Below are 24,351 nucleotides of genomic sequence, written 5' to 3' on the forward strand. Positions count from 1 at the left end.
CCCTTTTTAAAGTGAGTGGGTTCCTGCATCATTTATGCACAAACAAGTAACACTGGTTGTCCTTTTTTACCCTGAAGATCGTTGTGGTTCTGTTTTCACCAGATGGATCAAGTAATTTATTTAGGGTGACCAGACGTCCCGATTTTATCGGGACTGTCCCCGATATTTGCTTGTTTGTCCCGCGTCTCGACCAATGTTAGGTCGGGACACTGGACAAACAAGCAAAGGCTCCGGAGCCCAGAAGGGCTCGCGCCTTCCCCCGCCCTGACTCTGCCCCCAACTTCCCCCATTTGCTCCCTCCCCAAATCCCTGCCTCTTGCCAAGCATGCCATGCCCAGGAGACGCAGGGGAGTACGGGGCCGGGGTGAGTGTGAGTCTGGCCGGGCCCCGAGCAGGCAGGACTCGGTACCTGAAGGGAGAGTAGGGGGGCGGCCCGCGGGGCCAGGCGGCAGCTGTTCTCCCCACCTGGGCAGCAGGACTCGGGAGCAGCCGCTGCTGCAGCTCCCACTGCCGCGGGGGGAGGAAGCGGCCAAGCACGTGGCGCTCAGCGGCTGTGGCTTTGGCGCCCGGGCCAGAACCCCCCGAGCCCAGGCCTGCTGCAGGGACCCAGCAGCGCGCACGCTGCGCCCAGCCCCTGGCCAGTCGTGTCTGGGCTGGCTGCCCGGCTGGTACAATCCCGCCGCGGAGGCATCGGCAGCCCAGCCCCATTCGTTCTCCTGCGGGACCCAAGCGGGATGGGGGGGCTGGGGCCTGCTGCCCCCACTCCGGGGCCGCCCGCGGGATTGCACCAGCTGGGCAGCCAGCCCAGACGCGACTGGCCAGGGGCTGGGTGCGCGCTGGGTCCCCGCAGCAGGCCCGGGCTCGGGGGGTTAATGGGTGCTAGAGCCGCAGCCGCCAAGCTTGGCCAGCGGCCGCTTCCTCCCCCCCGCGGCAGTGGGAGCTGCAGCAGCGGCTGCTCCCAAGTCCCGCTGCCCAAGTGGGGAGAACAACCGCCGCCTGGCCCTGCAGGCCGCCCCCTACTCTCCCTCCAGGTACCGCGCCCGAGTCCTGCCTGCTTGGGGCCAGGCCAGACTCACACTCACCCCAGCCCCGCGCTCCCCTGAGTCTCCCGGGCCTCCCTCCAGCGCTTGCGGAGGGAGGAGGAATCGGGGGTGGGGGATTTTTTTTTTTTTTTTTGTTCTGCCGCCATTTTTTCCCCCTCTGTCTCTGTCCCTGTCCCCCGCCCCACCCCCCCATGTCCCGATATTTGACCTGGGTGATCTGGTCACCCTACATTTATTGGAGTTTACCACTTGGAATCTCTCTGTGGAGATATTCTAGCATTACATTGTATGAAATGCAAGACAGGAAGAATTAAAAGAAATACCATTATACATTTGTTTTTTTATTTCTGTATGCAATGTAATGTTTAGGCACGTTGCTTGGGACTCTGTCTAAAATAAATCATTGGCCATTGTTTAGAGTATCCTTTTGGCTTTAAATACTGGTCAGGAAAACAAACAATGTAAAAATAAATGACTAACTTCCTATTACAGAAATAAAAATGGATTTGCATCTAAAAGTGCAAGAGGTGAAGTACTTTAACCCTTTCACCAATGTGGCAATATACAGTATATTGCTTCTGTTTGTTTGAGAAGGCTGTTGGAATTTCATACTGACATAGAAAATTATAAATTATGCAGAATTAGTTTCCATAATCACTATATATATATACAAACCAGCTGTGAAAAAAAATGGTTTAGAACTTACAAATGAAAGCCTCACACAGATCAATACAGTGAAAGTAACAATCAACATGCTCAGGTGCCAAATTTTGATTTGTACTTTTAAAATACTATATTTTTAAAATGCATGTACTGTAATTACATTAGCCAGCACAGGCATTTCACTTAGTTTACTTGTCTAACAGGATTATGGTGTTTTAAATATGTAGATTGTTCTAAAATGTTCAATTGTATAATGCTTGTATTAAAGTAAATCTCGGTGAATGGGTTCAAAGGTAGGTGAATCACTTTAAAAAACACAACAAGCCATGTGCACTTCAAATATTCTAGTGTTTCACCTGTAAGGTATTGTTTCAAGCAAACAAGACTAACAGAACATATGGCTTTACAGTAACATCAATTTGTCACCTAAGTTGTAATAATAAATACTTAAAATCTCTACCAATAGACTTAGCAAAGAATCCTGTGGCACCTTATAGACTAACAGACGTTTTGCAGCATGAGCTTTCGTGGGTGAATGCATCCGAAGAAGTGGGTATTCACCCACGAAAGCTCATGCTGCAAAACGTCTGTTAGTCTATAAGGTGCCACAGGATTCTTCGCTGCTTCTACAGAACCAGACTAACACGGCTACCCCTCTGATACTTGATACCAATAGACTTACATTTCTGATCTGATTTAAACAATACAGAAAACAATTACCAATTAAAAACCTGTTGTAAAATGCTGAACACCAAAAATTCTTATTTAAATCACTTTTGTAAGCTAAAACAACCAAAATAACATTTATAGGGCATTTCAGTTCTACATTTCTTCGCCAACCTGGAAGAAACATGAATTTTTTAATTTTATTTTTACAAGGTGAAAAAATGTATGAAAACTGCTAAATACTTTGGTCACACTAATTGTCAAATAGTTGTCTCAAATACATTAGATTTGTGTATTCACTTTTTTTATAAAACTATTCTTACAGCCATTTTAACTATAGTATCACTACTATCATTACCTGGGTGGCAAGATCTTATTTCACAGGCCACTCATTATTTAGAACAATACAATATAAACATATGCAAAAAGTATTGGTATTTCTCAATGTGCAATATTTTTTACACTTGTGAATTTCTGTACAATGTCTTAAAATCTAGAATATAAATGTTGCTGGTCCTGATCCCTTGCGAAATTAGTGCAGCAGTGACTGGCTTTGACAGGCTCTAGATGAAATCCTTGAGAAACACTAAAACCCCTGGATATCAGTTCGTGTTCTTCAGCCAACAGCAGCAGACATCACATATCATACAGGGCCATTAACAGCTGCCTCTCCTAAAAGGGTTTGTTGATCAGTCCTAAGAAGTCAAAAGGAGGATGGTAAGTGTATAAGAAACCAATGCACCCTTATAATAATCACTACTATCAAGTCTGGGGTTCAAAGCAAGAACATGAACTTCCAAAGACTTGTCAAAATATGCTAATTCAGAATTGGGGTCATGGAAAAGAGACAATGCAGCCATAACACTGAAACAAAACAAAACACACCCTGCTATGTCCTATTTTCATTTTCTTGTTAATCACAGAAGTAGATTGGCAGCTCTACTCTAGTCAAGGTTAAGACCAGCTTTCTGTTTAAAGGTTCCTTTTCTAACTGCTCTGAAATCTACATGGTTACTGGGATTGCCTTGAAATTTGGTATGTCTAAGTGGGGCTGTAGGGTTCTGTTAATGATCCAAATTTGGGGCCATCTGACCAAGGGGGCTCCCAAGATAGAACACCTGGAAGAAAACAGCTTTATTTGTGTCATAGGTTTATTCCCCACTTTGAACTTTAGGGGACCTGCATGGACTCCTCTAAACTAAATTCTAGTTTAGATCTGGTAAAAGCTGCCACCAGCCAAGTTTTTAGTGTCTGGCACACTCCCTGTTCCCCCAAACTTTCCCTGGGGAACACAGATCCAAACTCCTTGAATCTCAACACAAAGGGAAATAAACTATTCCCCTCCACCTTCTTCCCCCCTCCCTTAGCCGTTAGTAGAGATCAACACAGATTCAAACTCCTTGAATCAAAACAAAGAGGGATTCACTTTTCCCCCCTCCCCTTCCCCTGAAAATCCAAACAAGGGAAGAAATCAATCAAGTTCTAAAAAGAAAAGATTTTATTAAAGAAAGAAAAAAAAAAGTACACTATCTCTGGATTATCAGGATGAAAAAATACAGGGTCTAACTTATAAACCTGGAGAGGCTTCCCCCCGCCCCCTCCTTTCTCAGAATAATCAAAGTAACAGCAAACAGAAATAAAGATATTTCTTCAGCAAACACACAATTGCAAATGCAGAAATTAATTATAAGACTAATTCGCCTTTCTAATACTCACTATACTGAATAGAAGAAAATACTTCAGGAAACCTTGGAGAACTTGAAGAATATTTCTGGCCTCTCTTAAATCCAAAGAGAGAACGGCAATCCAAACAAAGGACACAAACAAAAACTTCCCTCCACAGAGATTTGAAATTATCCTGTCCCTTGATTGGTCCTCTGGTCAGGTGTTCATCAAGTTACTGAGCTTGTTAACCCTTTACAGGTAAAAGAGACCTTAACCCTTAACTAACTGTTTTATGACAAGCTCCCTCTGCCCTGCCCTCCCGCAGCTGATCCCATCCCCTGGGTGTGGGCTCTGAAGTTTCTGTTTTGCAGGGCCTGCTCTCTGGGCCAATCATGATGGAACACTTTGGCTACGGGACCGAGTCTCAGTACAAGTGAGTGCCCATCTCTCTTAGGGCTCCAGGGGTGCCCCCTACCCTGCTCCCCCACCCCACAGGCACACAGTACAATCAATGCTCCATTTGACAGCTGCTTCTCTGACCATCCCCAGGGCTCTTGGGCAGAGCAGCCTACCTGAGGGACAGGGGGCATCTTCCAAACAGGGCCCAGGCACTGCTCTCTCTGCATCTCCCCATCTGGGTGGGGAGGCACCCTCTGAGATTCCCCACGGGCCGGTGGGGGCCAGGCAAAGGCCGACTGTCATCAAACCCCACTCGCCCGGCTCCGCTGCACAACCTGGCACATGCCAGCAGGTCCCTGCACTGGGGAGCAAGGGTCCAAGCTCGGGGGGAGGGAGAAGGGTCCTTGGGAGCCTGGCAGATCTTATGCACCAGGTGTCTGTATGTCTGTCCTCTCTGCAGTGGGCCCCAGCTGAAGGGCTCCTCCTCTCCCGTGGGAAAAAGATGTAAAGGGGCCATGCTCTCTAAACCCCAGAGGGGTTACACACAGGACAGTGGATCCCGGGCGAATAGTCACACGCAGCTGGCATGGACTAGTTCCTGCTGGCTTAAAATGCCCAGTGGCCTACGTGCTAGAGACCCAAACCCTTAATCACTCGACAGGGAGCCCTTCCACGAGGCCAGCTCTGAGCACATAGTGCTGGGGCTGCAAGAGAACTGCAGACAAAGAAGGGTGTCGGTGGCCTTCCTCATGTGCCCAGAGATTGGGTGATGAGAGACAGAAGGTGGGTGAGAGAATATCTTAGATTCACCCAAGACAAGCACTGGAGCTTTTTGTGTTAGCTTCTCTCTCACCCACAGTCACTGGGCCAACCAAAGACATTCCCTCCCCCACCTTGTCTCTCTCATGTGCTGGGCCTGACAGGGCTGTTGGTGGCATCAGGCATCTGTATTAGGCCTGAATGAACCAAAGTTATTCTACGCATGCCTAGAGGGCCCCAAGCTAAACTTTAATCGACCTCAGCTAGTTATCAGTGCAACACTGATACCAGGAGGCAATTATAAGGCCTGCTTGCACCTGGCTGAAGAGGAGGAAGGGAAGGCAGGATAACGAATCAAAGGGAGGAAAACAAAATAACCGGTCAAGAGAAAGTCACTAACGAGATGATTTGTTTACTGCCAAGTATGACTTAACTGCTTAACATAATTGCTATTGCAAAGTGTATTTGCTACATGGGAATAGACGGGAGGGGGAAGAAGGGGGGAGGAGTGTGGGGGGTAATGGGGAATGCTTAGCTGAAATCATGTATAAGAAGAGAAAAACGGCTTGTATCGGTGTGCAGGATTTGAGATTGCTATGTCTCTCTTGCACCTTATTTGGGCTCAAATAAACTTGGTTTGCTTCTCCACCCTTGTGTGTTAATTAGTGCGAAGCACACCGGGCAACGAACCCCTGTTGCTGTCCTCGGGCCTCTGTGCCGGCAACAAGGCTACACCAACGCTGCGGAAAGACATGGCGGAGGCTGTCTTTGCCCAGCCACGCCTGCCAGAGCCACGCAGGAAGCGGTTTATGCCAGGCAGCGCAGGGTGGAGAAGTAGCTGACTGACCCCTTGGCCAACAGCACAGAGGCTGCGGCCTGTTCCATGCAGGCGATTGGGAGCCGCGTCTCACCCAGCAGGGAAGGCAATGTGGCCGTATCCTGGGCCAGGGAGTGGAGCTGCTGCTGTGATCAGTTCTGGGCAGCACTCACCGGGCAAGCAGGCAGACGCCTTTGTGGTGTGTGTCGGACCTCATGAGCAGGTCCCAGCCGCCCTGCTTCAGGATGAAGGTGACCTGGTCCTTGAAGCCAGCACATCGAAGCAAAGCTTTCATGGCCTTCACCGTGAACCTGTGTGCAGAGCGAGCCTCTTGTTACTGAGTGAGCCCAGGCCAGGCCCTGCCGCGTGCCTGCGGGCGACGGTGCAGAACCCAGGCTGGGTGTCGGGCTGGCGGTACCTGACGGGGCTGAGCGTGTCCTCCTGGTTATGTTCCTTCTCGTGCGAGCCTTAGGCAGGTGGGGGGCTGTGACGGTGCGGTTCTGGCGGGACCCAACTGAGAGTGCCAAATCAGGACCAATTGCTCAAACAGGGCAGTCACAGCCCTAGGCTGGGGTTTTTCCACCTCTAAGGCAAACCAAACCAGCCAGACAAAGAGGACTTCGGTCTTACCCCACTGGCTAACCACAAGTCACACAAGCAATTTCCTTAGACACTCCAGTCTCCCAGTATCACCACCAGTGCACTCGTTCTGGGGATGAATGGTTATGAAAACCAACACCCCAATAAAAGAAAAAGGTTCTTTCGATCCCAAAGGACCAAGCCCCAGACCCAGGTCAATATACACATCAGATCTTACCCACAAATCGCGCTGTTGCCAATCCTTTAGAATCTAAAATCTAAAGGTTTATTTACAAAGGGAAAAAGGTAGAGATGAGAGGTAGAATTGGTTAAATGGAATCAATTACATACAGTAATGGCAAAGTTCTTAGTTCAGGCTTGCAGCAGTGATGGAGTAAACTGCAGGTTCAAATCAAGTCTCTGGAGTACATCCCCCCCTGGGATGGGTCATTCAGTCCTTTGTTCAGAGCTTCAGTTTGTAGCAAAGTCCCTCCAGAGGTAAGAAGCAGGATTGAAGACAAGATGGAGATGATGCATCAGCCTTATATAGGCTTTTCCAGGTGTAAGAACCTCTTTGTCCTTACTGTGGAAAATTACAGCAAAATGGAGTCTGGAGTCACATGGGCCAGTCCCTGCATACTTCGCTGAGTTACAAGGCGTGTTTGCCTTCTCTCCATGGATCAATTGTGTAGCTGATGGTCCTTAATGGGCCATCAAGCAGGTTAAGCAGAGCTAACACCAACTTGTCTGGGATATCACCCAGAAGCACATCACCAACTTGAAATACAGACAGTATAGAGCCAATATACATAACTTCAACTAAAAATGATACATGCACACAGACAGCATAATCATAATCAGCAACCCATAACCTGGTCTTAGACACCTTATATGACCCCCTTTACCTAAGATTTGGTGCCACTACGAGACCTTGGTTACAACCCATGTTCTATATGGTCCCAATTTATATCAATAACGTCACACCTCCAACGCAAAATTGATGCAGGAAGGGATGTCACAAACATCACTGACTGCATCCCGAGAGCCCCCTTTCCTTGGGTCGGTCTCACTACAGCTAGTGTTGGGCTAGAGGCCGTACCAGCGTATAACAGAAATGGTTTATCAAGTCATGTTCAACAACATGATTGAATCTCTTTACAAACTTAAGGTAAAACCTGGTCTGAACAACAGTGGATTGGATCTGCTTTTGCAGCAGGGTTCCTGTATGTTTCATGTGATCTTGCCAAGAGCTAAGGAACAGAGCTACTTTATCCATACAAATTTTGGCAAATGTTTGGAGCCCAATTAACATCAAGTTAAGATAGATAGTAATGTTTATAGTACAGGAATCTTGGCATTTAGCCATAAAATCAATTTGGTAGTGTGTCTTAGTTTCCCTTTTTATACAGCATGTTAGGTCTGGAGTGTCTTTTCTTCTATGAAAAGTTCCAAGATTGTCTACAGGCATTAACAGTGAAACATTAGTATAACACGGCCTTTTAACATAAAGTTTGTCTTCATGCATTACTCTCAACATGTTTAAGGGATTTTCCACAAGATTAGGCACATTGCACATTTTTACCTTTCTTGGTAATAGCAACACATTAGTAACAAACATTACCATTAGCAATAACAACAAATTTATTGCAAGCGTCCATCTACAATCATGTTTGTCACACCACACCTTTGGCTCAATACCATTGGGGTTTGGGCATTTTAGGGTTAACCTGTGGCTTCCCTTTGCAAAGTTCAGTTTTTTCTTTCCTCCTTGTCCTGCAGGATTAAACCCTGATTTCTCTTGCTTAACAGAATTCACTGGCTGATGGGGTGGGCTCTGTTTGCTAACAGCTATTAGCAAGTCTTTCTTCTCCCTGCCAGCCAGGTAATTTGCATTAACACAAACACTAGCTTTTAACTCCTTAGCTGCTATGGATTCCAAGGCTGGACTTTGTCTTACAGAGATACCACACAAATTCAAAGGGTCTGAGGGGGAGAGCTGGCTTGCTCTCCCCTGCATCTTTAAGAGTTCAGCCATAAAACTGTTCTGCTCTGGAACACCAGTAACCCAATCTGTCCTCAGACCCTGAAGCACAGACTGCTTACTCACAGATTCAGCATGGAGACATTCCTGTTCCAACACCATTGTCTTCCCAACACGCTGGCCACACTGTATCATGTCATTCAACGCCTAAAATAGCACACAATTTTTCACACTGAAAAAAAACCCACAGTAATCTAGCTAATAACAACAATCAAAATAAATTAAACTAATAATGAAATATATGTGTAGACTGTATATGAGATTATTACATGAAAAATGAAAATGAGCTTACTTTGGGATTTTACAAGGCACTTATATCATTTAAACACATTTGGTACCCTGAGTAATGATAACACTTCTTGCAAATCACATAACTAGGGAACCCACGGTCACCTTCCCTCACCCCATTGCAAAGGCACAGGGGTTATTGCTGGCTGCCCTAGGGCTGCAGAAAACCTTATGGGCAAAACATATGGAAAGAAGGGGATCAATTTGTACAGAGGGTTGAAGGGGGACTCCCATAGTGCATTAATTAACACTTAATAAATACATCAAAATTAAATATATTACAAAGATAAGAAGCTGTAATGACAAACTTTACTTCATGAGAAGCATCAGGGAAAGAAACCCAGAAGGAGTAATGGTAGAGGGAGACCAAAGGGGCTGGTAGAGGGAGCAGACAGAGAACAGGGGTAGAGACAGAGTTGCTGCAGGGTTGCCCCAGTTTTCTGCATCTCCTCCGGAAACACTGATCTCTATCACTATAGGAGGGAACAATAAATGGAATGCCCAGAAGAATGAATGACTTGAGGACAGTTTCCTGAAGGGACCCTTACCCATCTTTTCTAGCTTCAACATTTATATTTCTACTTAGGGTGCTTTGGCCCACAGAAATAAAAATCCGCACATCTTTCATGTGGTTTTGGACCAGTGGAAAAAACTAGGTACAATTCAAGTGACTTTTAAAATTGCCTATGAAACCGAGTTAACAAAATAAATGAGCTTATGAATAACTATAGTTTCAAGTGAAAAACTATAAATGGACTTCTTTGCAAAGAAATTGTAAGTTTTCTTACAGGAAAAGCCACAAACTGTCTGGAAAGAAAGAGAAGACTGAATTACTTGCGTAAGTGAAATTGAATACCCAGAGAATTGCTGGGCCTGCAATGATGATGACAGGGGCTTGCTCACCTGTGGCTCCCCCTCCCTGGGCTGTTGAGTAACAGCCAGGGAGGTCTGCATCTGCAAGCAGGCACCCTGCTACAGATGGAGCTCCCATTAGCCCTGGTGGTTGAGAGCATTCCAGCCAATGGACTTGGGAGGAGGGGGAAGGCAAAGGGGGAGATTGTAGGGAGCAGAGGGGGAGGGGAGCTGTCACTGGAGGCAGAAGCAGGGGCTCTCTGGTGAGGGGTGATGGGGGCACAGGGGCCAGTGGTGGTCTTTTGGGGGGGGGCAGAGGGTTGTGTGGGGTGAGGAGGAGTGGTGGACAGAACCAGCTGCAGCCCAGGTCTGCTCTGTGGGGGTTGCTATAGCCCCCCAAGGAAACCCCCTCTGAACTTTGTATTTAACATCAGCCCCGGAGTGCACATTGCTGCTCCCCCACCCCCAGGGCTGCGTCTGTCTGACAGTGACAGGCTCCTCCTGCTTTCTGCCTGCGGCTCCCTGCTGTGGAGGCGTAGCCAGGCAGCTCTGGCAACGCCCTCCACAGCTGCCATTGGCTGCTGTTCCCGGCCAATGGGCTGGCAGCAGGGTCAGGGCTGGTGGGGGAGGGGGATGGAGGCAACGTGTGGAGCTGCGCTGCCTGGTCCCAGACTCTCTGTAGCGCGCGGGGACGCTGGGCGGGGAGGAGGGGCCGAGATCCGTTGGTGGGAGTCACCCCTGAGGTGAGGGGGTGCACGTTGGTAACCTACGGTGTCGGGCCCCCGAAAGCCTTTTTAAACACCCCCACGTCTCTCTAGCTTGGGCCCCTGAATCGCTAGCAATTTAAACATTAAAGCCAACTCTTCTAAGACAAATAACCCCATTTAAAAAAACAAAACTATTTTTTTTCCAGAATAAAAACGAAACTGTTTTTAAAAACCATTTTTTGGCCTCTCCATTTGCGGGGAGAGTAGGGTGACCAGACAGCAAGCATGAAAAATCAGGGTGGGGGGGGGGGTAACAGGAGCCTATATATGAAAAAGACCCCTAAATCAGGACTGCCCCTATAAAACTGGGACATCAGGTCACCCTACTCTCCCCTAACATTCACCTTTGTGATCTGGCGAGGAGGAATTAAGTTCTCTGCATAACTGGGCTGCTTTTGGCTAATTTTTTTTTCTTTTAGTTAAAACATTTTTCTTTGGGGGCCTTCACCATACACAACAATCCTTAATGTTACTCTACCAATTCCCAAGGGTGGGAGATTGTTTGTTTGTTTTTTAAACATGTTTCTTTCATGCTTAATATTTGGGGGCTGTTTTTGAAATAAAATGGGTGTATCACAACCATAGTAAGCACCCTAGAAATACCCAGAGCTTTTACATGTTTGATTTTCTTTAACGCAAACGCTTGTTCTAAAGTATTGTGGAGGTCTGTGAACCCTGGAAACATTTCAGTTTTGGGTTAGACCCATGTTTATTTTTGTAAATTATTATTTTAATGACTTTGAGTTGCTAGAAAGAGTGACCCATAGCATTCGACCAACCCCTGGGTTATATTTCAAGTGTCCATAGCTTTCAACCAACTCCTGGGGTCATATTTAAACTGTCCAATAGTTTTCAACCAACTCCTGGGGTCATATTTAAACTATCCAATAGAATTGAACCAACTCCTGGGTTATAGTTAAACTGTCTAATAGCTTCTGCTATCTCCTGAGGTTTTATTTCAGTTGCATATTAATCAAAGCTCACCATCCTCACTCACTCACCTCTCTTACTGTGGGCATACACCCATCAAATTTAATTACTGATCACTTATACCATTAACTCCGATGGCAACAAGGGTGGTTTATCTCAGTCACTTTGGCTATGACCTGGGGTTGTGGTTAAAACCATTCAGTTCAACAGAGTGGGTCAGCTCTATTGTACTCAAACATATCTGAACCAGCAGTGTTTTTTTTAAATGGTAAACAGATTTTTAGGGAGGTTCCCCCCCCCCCCCGCCCCGATTCTACAACATATATTTCAGCTTTTTGTTCTAAATGGGTATATTTTACACAAAGACAACAGATCACACTGTAATAAGATTGGTGCCATTATTTAGTAAGGACAGAATGGCCAAAGTGACATTATGTAATATATATTTTCAAAGTTAAAAACAGGGAGCACACCTCCTCTTGCAGTCCAGCAGAAATTCAGTTCAAGATTGTCCTCTTTCAACAGAAACTGTCTCCAAAAAACTGAGATTTTTACACCAGCCTAACTCTTTGTTTCAAACAGATTTCAAAAGTCTGTAGTTAGCAGGTAGATTCGATCATCACAACTCTGAATTAATAGATACTTAAGGACTTTAGGCCCTCCTCCCCTAACATTCCCTTTTGTGATCTGGGCAGGGGGAATTAAGTTGTCTGCACAACTGGGCTGCTTTTGGCTAATTTTTTTTCTTGTAGTTAAAATACATTTTTCTTTGGGGCCTTCTTACAGTATTAAACATTAAATCACCATACACAACAATCCTTAACATTACTGTACCCATTCCCAAGTGTGGGGCCCCTTGCAGATATCAATGAATGTCTGGGGCTTGTTTGTTTTTTAAGCATCTTTCTTTCATGCTTAAAATTTGGGGGTTGTTTTTGAAATAAAATGGGTGTATCACAACCATAGTAAGCACCCTACAAATACCCAGAGCTTTTACATGTTTGATTTTCTTTTGTGCAAACGCTTGTTCTAAAGTATTGTGGAGGTTTGTGAACCCTTGAAACATTTCAGTTTTTGATTAGACCCTTGTTTATTTTGTAAATATATTATTTTAATGACTTTGAGTTGCTAGAAAGAGAGACCCATAGCGTTCAACCAACTCATGGGTTATATTTAAACCAGTGGTTCTCAAACTTTTGTACTGGTGACCCCTTTTCACATAGCAAGCCTCTGAGTGTGACCCCCCCCCCTTATAAATTAAAAACACTTTTTTATATATTTAACACTATTATAAATGCTGGAGGCGAAGCAGGGTTTGGGATGGAGGCTGGCAGCTCACGACCCCTGAAAGGTCCCGATCCCCAGTTTGAGAGCCCCTGATTTAAACTGTCCAATAGTTTAACTAACTCCTGGGGGTTAAACTGTCCAATAGAATTCTACCAACTCCTGGGGTTATAGTTAAACTGTCTACTAGAGTACAACCAACTTAAACTGTCCAATAGCATCTGTGAACTTCAGAGGTTTTATTTCATTTCATATTAATCAAAGCTCACCATCCTCACCCAGTTCAACAGGGTGGGTCAGCTCTATTGTACTCAAACACGTCTAAACTATCCCTGTTTTTTTAAATTGTAAACAGATTTTTAGGGTCTCCCCCCCATGATTCTACAACATACATTTCAGCTTTTTGAGCTAGAGCTAGGCTCTCACAAACTATTTTTTTTAATTTAAAAGACAGACAGCTCCTTGAAAACAAACCAAGATGGTCTTTACAACTTTTAGCTCACTTAAGGGCCACTAAGACATTCTAACAGAAACACAGATAGTCACAAAGCCCTTTTCAATAGATTTTTTTTTTATTATTTACAGCTACCAAGTTTTATATTTGTCATAAACATACAGCTAAGGGTAGCATAAAATCCCTCCTTTACCTGTAAGGGGTTAAGAAGCTCAAATAACCTGGTTGTCACCTGACCAAAAGGACCAATAAGGGAAGATCATCCTTTCAAATCTGTGGGGGAAGGTTCTTTGTGTGTTTTTCTTTGTTGTTCTCTCCGGGACAAAGAGAGACTAGGGCAGAAAAAGAAACCCTCTCATAAAACCCTACCTGAAATAAGCATCTAGATTACAAAAATTAAGAAATGTGTTAGATTATCTTTTGTTTTAGCTTGTGAATTTTCCCTAGGCTAAGGTGGTTTATTCCTGTTTTTTGTAACTGAAGTTTTGCCTAGAGGGGAATCCTCTGTTTTTTAAATCTTATTACCCTGTAAAATTACCTTCCATCCTGATTTTACAGAGGTGCTTCTTTAACTTTTTTTTCTTTATTATAAAGTTCTGCTTTTAAGAACCTATTGGTTTTTAGTGTCCTAAAAAGCTAAGGGTCTGGTCTGTGTTCACCTTGTTTATCTATTTGGTTGGTATATTATTCTCAAGCCTCCCCAGGAAAGGGGGTGTAGGGGTTTGGGGGGATATTTTGGGGAAACAGGAACTCCAAATGGTCCTTTTCCTGAATCTTTGTCTAACTCACTTGGTGGTGGCAACAATACTGTCCAAGAATAAAGAAGAATTTGTGACTTGGGGAAGTTTTTAAACTTAAGCTGGTAGCAATAAGCTGAGGGGGTCTTACATGTGGGTCCCCATATCTGTATCCCAGAGTTCAGAGTGAGGAGGGAACCCTGACAATATTGCATGTTTATCCTCTCACCATTCCCTAACTTAATCCTTTTAAATTTCTTACAAATAGTCTTTTTCTTAAGCAGGGTTCTGTAACTTTTTCTGTTGACTAGACAGTCAATATAGCACTGCAAGCAGGCAATGTCCAGTTTGGTCATGTTCTTTAAAACGTGGTCAGGGTCTCCACTGAATTGCACAACAACATCTATCCCTTGCACTAAATGTTCGAGTTAAGCACAGACAGTGAATAGCATAACCTATGGCAATAACACCAGCATCTTTAGCTTTCTCAAAGAAGTAGTTAGGAATAGAACAATTTCATAATGCTCTTTTCACTGCATCAGAGGAGAGCTGGCTGTAACAGACAGTTGTGCTGGAGATGTGATTTAGCTTGCCTACTATGTGTGTTCTGGCTGGACTACAATATTGTTGTCTAATGTCTTTATTAATGACCTGGATGTAGGTAGAGAGAGCAGACTGGTCACGTTTGCAGATAACAAGAAGCTAGGAGGAGTTGCCAACTCTTTAGAGGACAGAGCTAAAATTCAGAGGTATCATGGTAAATTGGAGGACTGGTGTTCTTAAGGGAACAGCGGGGAAAGTCCTTGGAGAATTATGGAGCTTGACCCAGAGCCCACTGGAGTCAGAGGACAGACCCATCAACATCATGCCTTATTAGATTGGACTCCTACAGAGGACCTTGCTGAGTCACTATTCCTGGCCTGGGTTTTCCCTGCCAGGGAGTGCTGCATCACAAGGCTGCTCAGTGCAGTTAGGAGGCAGCTAGAGTCACGTTGAATCTGTGATGACCAGACTATGAGTTTGATCAGCCAGGTAATCCTTTCCACTGCTGCCAGCTGCCCATGCACCTCTTAGGACACGGTTCAGGGGAGCAGGACCTGAGAGAAACAAATTGGGACAAATTGCTAAGGAGAAGTACCAAAAAAATAGCCCAAGCACATAGGGAGAAAATCAGCAAGTCTAAGGCAAAAATGAGTTCTAACTGGCAAGGGACATAAGACAATCAGAAGCAGCTCTATAAATGCATTAGGAGCAAGAGAAAGATAAAGGAAAGTGTGGGGCCACTACTCAGCAGGGAAGGAGAGCAAAGAATGGATGACACAGACAAAGCCAAGGTGTTTAATGCCTTTTTTGCTTCAGTTTTCACTAACAAGGTTAATGACGACTAGATGCTTAACGCAATATTAACAACAAGGGGGCAGGAATACAGGCTAGACTAGGGAGAGAACAGGTAAAAGATGATTTAGGTCAGTTAGATGTATTCAAGTTGGCAGAGCCTCATGATATTCACCCTAGATGGAGCTAGGCAAAGCAATCTCTGAATCTTTAGGAGGGCTGAGGTTCCAGAGGACTGGAGAAGGGCAGACACAGAACCTATCTGCAGAAAGGGGAACAAGGAGGCCCCAAGGAATTATAGACCTGTCAGCCTAACACTGGTACCCAGAAAGTTACTGAACAAGTTATTAAACAGTTTGTAAGAACCTACAGGAGATAATAGGGTGATAAGGAATAGCACCATGGATTTGTCCAGAACAAACCATGCCAAATAAATCTAATTTCCTTCTTTGACAGGGTTGCTTGCCTAGTGGATGGAGGGAGGCAGTATGATAGCAAGTTTACAGATGACACTAAACTGGGAGGAGTGGTTGATACGCTGGAGGGTAGGGATAGGATACAGAGGGACCTAGACCAATTAGAGGATTGGGCCAAAAGAAATATGATGAGGTTCAACAAGGACAAGTGCAGAGTCCTGCACTTAGGACGGAAGAAACCCATGCACTGTTACAGACTAGGGACCGAATGGCTGGGCAGCAGTTCTGCAGAAAAGGACCTGGGGTTACAGTGGACGAAAAGCTGAATGAGTCAACAGTGTGCCCTTGTTGCCAAGAAGGCTAATGGCATTTTGGGTTGTATAAGTAGGGGCATTTCCAGCAGATCGAGGGATGTGATCAATCCCCTCTACTCAGCACTGGTGAGGCCTCATTTGGAGTACTGTGTCCAGTTTTGGGCCCCACACTACAAGAAGGATGTGGATAAATTGGAGAGAGTCCAGTGGAGGGCAACAAAAATGATCAGGGGGCTGGAGCACATGACTTATGAGGAGAGGCTGAGGGAACTGGGATTGTTTAGTCTGCAGAAGAGAAGAATGAGGGGGGATTTGATAGCTGCTTTCAACTACCTGAAAGGGGGTTCCAAAGAGGATGGATCTAGACTGTTCTCAGTGGTAGAAGATGACAGAACAAGGAGTAATGGTCTCAAGTTGCAGAGGGGGAGGTTTAGGTTGGACATTAGGAAAAACTTTTTCATTAGTTGACTCATTCCCACTCAGTTTGGGGCAGTTCCGCACGGCCAGTTTGGGGCTTACCTTGGCATACAGAGCAGCCTCCATGCCCTGCGTGGTATGGGGTCCCAGTGCTACAGAGCTCTGTGCCAGGAGCTGGCCTTGTGGGGGTTTCGCAGCTCATCTCTCCAAGGCCTGTGTGGTAGCAGCCGCAGCAGAGAATCCCAGGCCTGATTCCCGCCACGCTGGGTCTCCTGAATGGCCTCTGCCCTGGGGGGACTCCATTCCTCACCCTACTAGCAGACACGACAGGGTGAGAGGGCAGCTGATCAGGGGTTTGGGGATCTACATTTAACATCCCTTTGCAGCTCTCACCCGAGGTCACATTTCTGGCATTGGAGATTGAACCCAGTCCCATAAAGCAGGAGGCATTAGATGATGGTGAATCTGATCAAAGACAAAGCGGTGGTAATACCTGGGGCTGCCAAGCTGCAGGGCTGGGTGACAGAGATCTTAGAGAAAACCCTTGCCCCCTCACTCCCACCCCAGCAGGGGAGCAGCCCCGATGTACAGCAGGGTGTGGCACAGCGATCCCTAGCTTCCCCACCTCTTTGCTGCCCAGCCCAGCAAAGATCCAGTCAGAGCCCGGTTCCCAGCGGCCACCCCACTTCCCCACCCAGCGTGCAGGCTCAGCTTAGGGATTTGGGGGGGCGCCATACCTGGAAGGAGGAATGATGTCAGGTCATGAGTGATGTACCTGCTCTCCAGCTCATTGCTGAAAGGGTCAAAGGGACCAGCAGTGAATCGGTCTGGTCTTTGCTGCGGGAGAGAGAAGAGGTTCCTAGTCTGCATGGGATCCAGGGCCTGCCTGTTCTGCTTGCTCTGACTGCCTCTCCTGCCACCAACAGACAGCCAGAGCCACCGGGTGTAACCTGGGCAGGCACTGGGCTCCCATCATCAACCCAGCCCTGAAATGCCCTGTGCTTCAACATGCGTGGCCCCCCTGCAAAGGAGCCAGCACATGGGGCTGCAACACCAGGGGGCATCTCATGCTCTGTCCAGTCCCCTGCAATCCTAGGCTTTAACAAGCCACCGTGCACCGACCATCCCCTTTGATGGGTGGAAAACATCCTCCAACCCTGCAGCGTGATGGATCAGGGTGGGCAATTCAGTCAGTCTCCACCTGATGCTTCTGCCACCGCCCCTAATGCCCCAATTAGCTCTAGAGGTTGCAGCTGCTGCCAGCAGGAGGGGCCATTCCCCCCTGCTGGGGTTTTCCCATCTCTCCATCTCATGGCAGCTCAGAGCAGTACAAGGTCTATGGAGTCTTCTCCTCCCAGTGACACCTTGGTCTTGCAACCCAACCCCCAGAGGGGCCAGGCCCCACCACAATGCAGGGCCATGGCCCCGGCCATTTTTGCAACCCCCTCCACCCACCCAGGAGGTGCCACTCACCGGCATGGAAGGGCTGAGGCACACACAGCTCCTGCTGCTGCTGCGGGCTCTTCCGCCAACTCTTTCCTGGCTCCAGGAGGCACTTGGCTCCCGGCCCTGCTGGGAACTGACATGCCAGTCACCCAGGGCCTTATCACCAGCCCATTCCCAGGTTTGGCATGGCAGTACATTTCCTTCCCAGTTGCCGTCCCCTGGCATTAAACAAGGGAGTCCACGCTGGGCATGTGCACCTGGCAGCACACGGCCCCTGAGAACAGACAGGCCAGGCTGCAGGGCAAGGGCTCCCAGAGACAAACGGCAGGAGGGCAATGCTGGGAACTCCCAGGCCGCCTTCAGCTAGAGCATGAGGGCGCCCCGGCATCCTGGAGAGCATGAAGCTAGCTTCAGCTCAGTCTTTGTCCCCCTCAGTTCTCTGCACTAGATGGGTCGGACTCCTGGAGGGACGAAAGTGTCGATCAGGAGTTCCTGGCTTATCCAGTGTCGGTTTCCAGCTCTCGTAGAAAACTGGTGACTTCCCTTACACAGGAGCTGGCGTTTTTCAGGCTGTGCTGAGCCTGTAGACATTCCACTGTAGGGGCATGTGCACCCAGGGCATGCGAGTCACAGACGTTTGCCAGCAGTACCACGGAGCGGAGCCTGCGCCCCCACCTCTCCCCTGCGCACAGGCACAGGCATCAAAAGGGCACATCCGCCACCTCCCTCTCCAGTCCTTCACACCTGCGTGCTTCCAGGTGAACATCCCTATTTCTACTGAGACCTCAGGGGGCAAGGTTTATAGGAACTGGCTGGGGTTGGTTCCCCCCGCCCCTCGTGTTTCACCCCTACAGCTCGCTGGGGATCCAAACTGCCATTCACCGGTTTGAGCCTCCAACTAGCCAGGGCCTGTTCTCTCCCCCAAGGCAGTTGCTGGCCCTGAACCCCTGCAGGAAGCCATGACACACAGGCTCTCGGAGCTCGAGAGAAGGGCTATCGCCGGCTGAATGATCCCTGCCTGTATGGTGGGGATTGAGGCCACTTTGCCAGCAGGTGCCCCCAAGTCCTGTGCGGTGGTGAGTCTGGGGAGATGGGCAGGTTCAGCCTCATTAGAGGGGATGCGGCTGAACAGAAAGGCAGAATTGGGTCCCAAAGCAGAGCCCCTCTACTACCTGCCTGTGTCCTAACCACCAGGATAGTGGCCAATCCCACCTTCAGGTCAGGTTCCAGCATCAGGCCCTGTCGATACCCACAGCTGTTGCACCCAGCGTGCGCTGATAGACTCTGGAATATTCAGTACGTTTACAGACACTAGAAACTGTCTAACACCAGGCACGGGGGCTGGGAGACGGGGGATGTGTAGGGTACAGAGCATAGCTCCCCCTAACGCTGAGCAGAGGGGCTGGGAGACGGGGGATGTGTAGGGTACAGAGCACAGCCCCCCCTAACGCTGGGCAGGAGGCTGGGAGATGCACAGGATACAGGGCACAGCGCCCCTAATGCTGAGCAGGGAGGCTGGGGACGTGTAAGGTACAGAGCACAAAACCCCTAACGCTGGGCAGGGGGGCTGGGAGATGCGTAGGATACAGAGCACAGCGTCCTCTAACACCTGGCAGGGGGGCTGAGAGATGGGGGGGTGTAGGGTACAGAGCACAGCACCCCCTAATGCCTGGCAGGGGGCCTGGAAGCTGGGGGAATATGTAGGATACAGAGCACAGTGCCCCCTAACACCAGGACACGAGGCCTCGTCCAGGTCAGGGCAGAAATGATCACACCCTTCGAATGGGGGATCTGCCACGGGCACTGGCAGGAGCACTGCTTTACATTAAGGTTCTTTTGGTGATAGGCTAACCTTACCCCTGTCCTGCATTTTGAGTGTGAACATCTGTAGATGGAAACCCAGATGGCAGAGATCATGATGGCACATCCCCACGTCCTCGGCGAAGGTGTCAAAGCGCCTGTCACCCTCCAAGCAGCGGTCACTTTCCCCTGCCCCTCGCTGGCCAGGACATGCTCCTGAGTCCCCAGGGGAAAGGGCGAGTCCCCAGGGATGGCTACAGGGCTGGTTGATAAACAAGGTGAACACAGACCAGACCCTTAGCTTTTTAGGACACTAAAAACCAATAGGTTCTTAAAAGCAGAACTTTATTATAAAGAAAAAAAAGGAATCGCTGTGCCAGACTCTGTGCCAGACCCTGTGCATCGGGGCTGCTCCCCTGCTGGGGCGGGAGTGGTGGGCAAGGGTTTTCCTCTAAGATCTCTGTCATCCAGCCTGCAGCTTGGCAGCCCCAGGTATTACCACCGCTCTGTCTTTGATCAGATTCACCATCCCCTTGTAACGCCTCCTGCTTTATGAGGCCAGACTCGGAGGAGAAAGAGGCCCTGGATTACATTGATGCCTTTCTCACGAGCAATGAACAGGTACTAAGAGCCCTCCTCTGACCTGTCAGCTAGTGCCCTGTCCATATGCACCATCCGCCCTTCTCTGGAAGATGCATGGATTCTAAGGCCAGATGGGACCACTGTGACCTCCTGTATAACACAGGCCAGAGACCTGCCCCCAAATCATTCCTGTTTAAACTAAAGTATCTTAAAAATGTCCTGCCTTGAGTTACAATAGGTCACCCACCATGCCACTTGCTCAGTTGTTCCAATGGTCTATTACTATCTCTGTTCAAAACATACATTTCCAGTATGAATTTGTCTACTTTCAATTTCCAGCCCCTTTGAGGTGCCACCTGATGTACCGGGATACCACTGAGCCCGCCTGTTCTGCCAGCCTGGGCCCCCTTTACCTTGTCTTGCTGGGCTTGGGTAGGGCCACCCAGAGGGGGGGACAAGTGGGGCAATTTGCCCCAGGCCCCGGTCACGCAGAGGCCCCCACGAGAATGTCGGAGGCTCCCTCCGGCCTCTGCCTTCCCCTATCCCCCGGAGCCTCAGCGCGCAGCCTCCAGGAGTAGCCCTGGACAGAGCTAAAGCAGCATGGCTCAGGTGGGGCCTGAGCTCCTCCCACTTGGAGCCACATGGTAAGGGGCCAGGGCTGAGCTCCTCCCACTCAGAGCTGCATGGTATGGAGGTATGGCCTGAGCACCTCCTGCTCAGAGCCGCTTGTGCTAGACCAAAACAAACTTTATAGCTCCTTATTTCGAGAAAGTCCATCGCACACGTTTATAGCAGCAAATGAGTCTCGCAGTGAGTGAAATTTAGCCGGGCGCAGTTACAGTATCACAGCAAAGTGCTCCCCACAGAGTGCAGGCTCTCCCTCCTTCCCGTAAACACTGCTCAACTGCTACTCCACTTCTTAGAAACCTCACCACAGAAAGGCCAAGTAAGATCAGAGTGACAAGCCCCGCAGGGACCGATGCCGTGATAGTCACTATGCTTCCTGCTGCAGCTTATGTCTATTTCCCGGCCAGGCCAGCTCAGTAGGAGGGAAATGCTGTCAGGGAGACATAATATCCAAATGGCACAAAGTACCAAGGAGAGAACAGAGCCTAATTCGGCCCTTTGTCAGGTAGGCATAACTCTCACTGAGGTTGGGAGTTAAATCCATCTAAGAGCCTGGTTCAGAAAAACATTTAAACATGTGCTGAAGCCCTGGGAAGTCCATGGCACCTAAATGGGTATGTTTACACTGCAGCTGGGAGCACCCTAGAAAATAGCAGTGTGGACGTCTTGGTACTGGCAAAGGCTAGTGTTAGCCACACGATCTTAGACACCGGGGGTAGAATGGGCTTGAGCTTAGGTGGATAGCTGGAGCCTCTGCCAGCACCAGGTAATAATTCCGAAGTCCTGCCCCAGCATGCACTGGGCTGGATTTTCTGGAAGCCAGTCTCTTCAGTTGTTCCAAAATCTTGGCAGCTAAGTGGGGAACGTCCCCAACACAGTGTCAAGAGCCCTGATGGGCAACAGAGATGCAACAAACCCTATTGGCACTATTCTCCCCTTTGGCAGCCCCAGAGGTTCCTGTGCTTTATTAGAGAGATTATTCTGCAAAGCAAGGTGCACCCGCAGTCTGGGCTTGCACCTGTGTTCGCTAACCTCACTCTCCCTGGCTATTGCCCACAATGTGCAATTGCGCTGCTAAGCTCCAGTTCCTACACTGTCCCACAGGAGGTGCTGCTCAAAAGCGAGGGCTTCCTGGGAAGTGATGTAAATAGCTTTGTGGCAGCCTGCGTCCTATATAGAGGAGCTGCTGTAGTTACGTCAGTAGGGTGGTGGTGTATTTGTTTACTCTTACATGGCAACCATGCAACTATTTAGTTAGGCTGGATGCCAAAGATCTGCGGCATGGTCTACTTGAATGCATCCTCTCAGCAGCATCTGCTACAGGGCTCTTACGATACCCTAATCATAACTTACAACTGTCCCAAGCACCTAAATCCATTTTGAAAATGAGAGCTAGGCTCCTAAATCAGTTAGGTGTTGCAACACTGAGCCCCACAATGCCTAAGTATCTTTCAAAATCTGGTCTTATGTCAGGCTTTTCATCCCTTGAGCTTCAAAGGCCTTACATATAGACTATACAGCAATATCTTTCTCTCCATTTTACAGATGAGAAAACTGAGGTGGGGGAGATGACATGACTTGCTCAAGGTCATTTGGTGACTCGGTAGCAGAGCTGTGGATAGACCCAGTTCTGCTGACTCCCATGCCCTGTGGCTTCCTGATGCAAAATAAAACCCAAGGAAAAAAAACTAAAACACAAATATAAATCATGGGCTTTTGGGGTATTTATTCAGGACTTGAACTCATGGTCTGGAAAATGCAGCAACAGCAAGAGAAACACTGAATTACACAACAGAGGAAGGAGATTACACGGGTAATGGACTTTCATCTCCATCAGTAGGAAATATACGAAAATGGGGCCCAACGTACTGCTCCGATACCTCCCCTCACACGCCTTGCCTAGCAGTGGAGCCCAACCTAAACCTGGGCAGTTCTGACACGTTCCTAGAGATCCGCCTCATCCTGAGCGACATCCTTCCTTGCCCTTTGCTTTCAATAATCATCAGGGCATACGTGACAATGAAGGTGAGCCAGAAGCAATCCATGGGGATCCTGGTGGCCAGCCCAAACCACTCCAGGGGGCTGAGAGAAAACCAGGCTTCTTTGGAGACCTGGTAAGCCAGGGCCACGATGAGGCAGTTAGCCAGATCATAGAAGGTGATCCATGCGACATAGGCGAACATGCCCATGTAGAGCCGCTTGTGGACTGAGTAGATGAGGAAGACACACACCGGGTAGGTCATGACGGCCAGCATGATGGTTGTATAGTAGCAATACGGTAGCATCTTCCCCACTTTGGTCAAGTTGAAGGGCTTGATTTGTGCCATGTCCGTCATTGCTCGTTCCAAGTGGCCAACCTCGAAGATCAGGTACATGTTGGTCACTAGGATCATGTAGACAGCAGCTACAGTGGCCCCAACCTTGGGGGACATGCCACAGAACCCCCCCGGGCACAAGATGATCGTCATGTTTTCTCCACAGGCAACGTCGCTGGCCAAGGAAACCGAAGGAGTGTTGCAGAGTAGAAAGGCAAGCTAGGAGAGACGTCGGCGGGGCTTGTGTTAGGGATGAAGCGCAGCGAACTCAAGCCTGTGCTGGAAAAGAAAAGGATCAGGCTAAAACATCGGGTGCGGGGGACGTCGTCATGTGGAACACCTAAGGAGGAGAGTTGATCAGCGTGCACACACACACACACTAACCCGATCTCTCACACACAGTACCTGCATCCCACACTCACACACACACTCTGTAACCCCATCTCACCAAGATTCCTACTAAACCAAAACTTGGTTATGTCCCCCATGATCCTATGTGCGCTTCACCATGTTCCACATCCCCCAACCCTCGAGTGCAGAGAAGGGCTCCCAGCCCCCTTAATCAATGACAGGCCAAGCTCCAGAGCTCCTGAACTGAGAGATCTGCCAGCTTTAAAGGGAGGCCACCCTAGTCCCCTTTTAGAAACAGTGAAGGGAACAGGTGGTTGATTGCTTGAGTTCCTGTGGAACTGATTTTAATGGTGGTGAGATTAAATTTAATTGCGTTTACCGAATAATTAATGACATTAGGGTGCCTAAACCCTTGGATCGGCCTCCTCATTATTTTAATCTCAATAACATAGTCTAGCAGTCTCACAGCTGTTGGCGTCCTCAGTGCAACCTGGTGGATAGAGCACTTAGGAGATTTGGGTTCTATTCCCACCTCTACCACTGGCTTACTGGGAGATCTTGGGCAAGTCACATCCCTCTCTGTGCCTCAGTTTCCCCACCTGTAAAATGGGGATAATGATTCTGTGCTTTCTCAAGCGCTTTGAGAACTAAAGATGAAAAGTGCTAGATTACAGTGAGGTCTTTAGTATTATTTCATTAAAATCACCAAATATATGTTGAATCAAGTATTTGCTGCAATGTAACCACTCAGCTATAGATTGCAGGCCCCTTGAGACAGCTCTATACTGGCCCAGAACTTTATTT

The 24,351-nt window shown here is 48.1% G+C and overlaps 2 protein-coding genes across 2 annotated transcripts in view; one reads left to right on the forward strand and one right to left on the reverse strand.

Moving 5' to 3' along the window:
• Positions 1–23,419, forward strand: part of LOC120403696 (TBC1 domain family member 22B-like) — a 79,720-nt gene extending 56,301 nt beyond the window's left edge. The window contains exon 10 of the mRNA XM_039535199.1: positions 23,363–23,419. Coding sequence (XP_039391133.1) covers positions 23,363–23,419 — 57 coding nt within the window. The remainder of the gene's footprint in view (positions 1–23,362) is intronic.
• Positions 22,606–23,392, reverse strand: LOC120403697 (transmembrane protein 217-like). Its single transcript, XM_039535202.1, has one exon. The coding sequence runs from the start codon at positions 23,347–23,349 to the stop codon at positions 22,768–22,770; it is 582 nt and encodes a 193-aa protein (XP_039391136.1). The 5' UTR covers positions 23,350–23,392; the 3' UTR covers positions 22,606–22,767.
• Positions 23,420–24,351: the final 932 nt, after the last annotated feature.

The sequence above is a fragment of the Mauremys reevesii genome, linkage group 4 (assembly GCF_016161935.1).
Source record: "Mauremys reevesii isolate NIE-2019 linkage group 4, ASM1616193v1, whole genome shotgun sequence".
NCBI lineage: Eukaryota > Metazoa > Chordata > Testudines > Geoemydidae > Mauremys > Mauremys reevesii.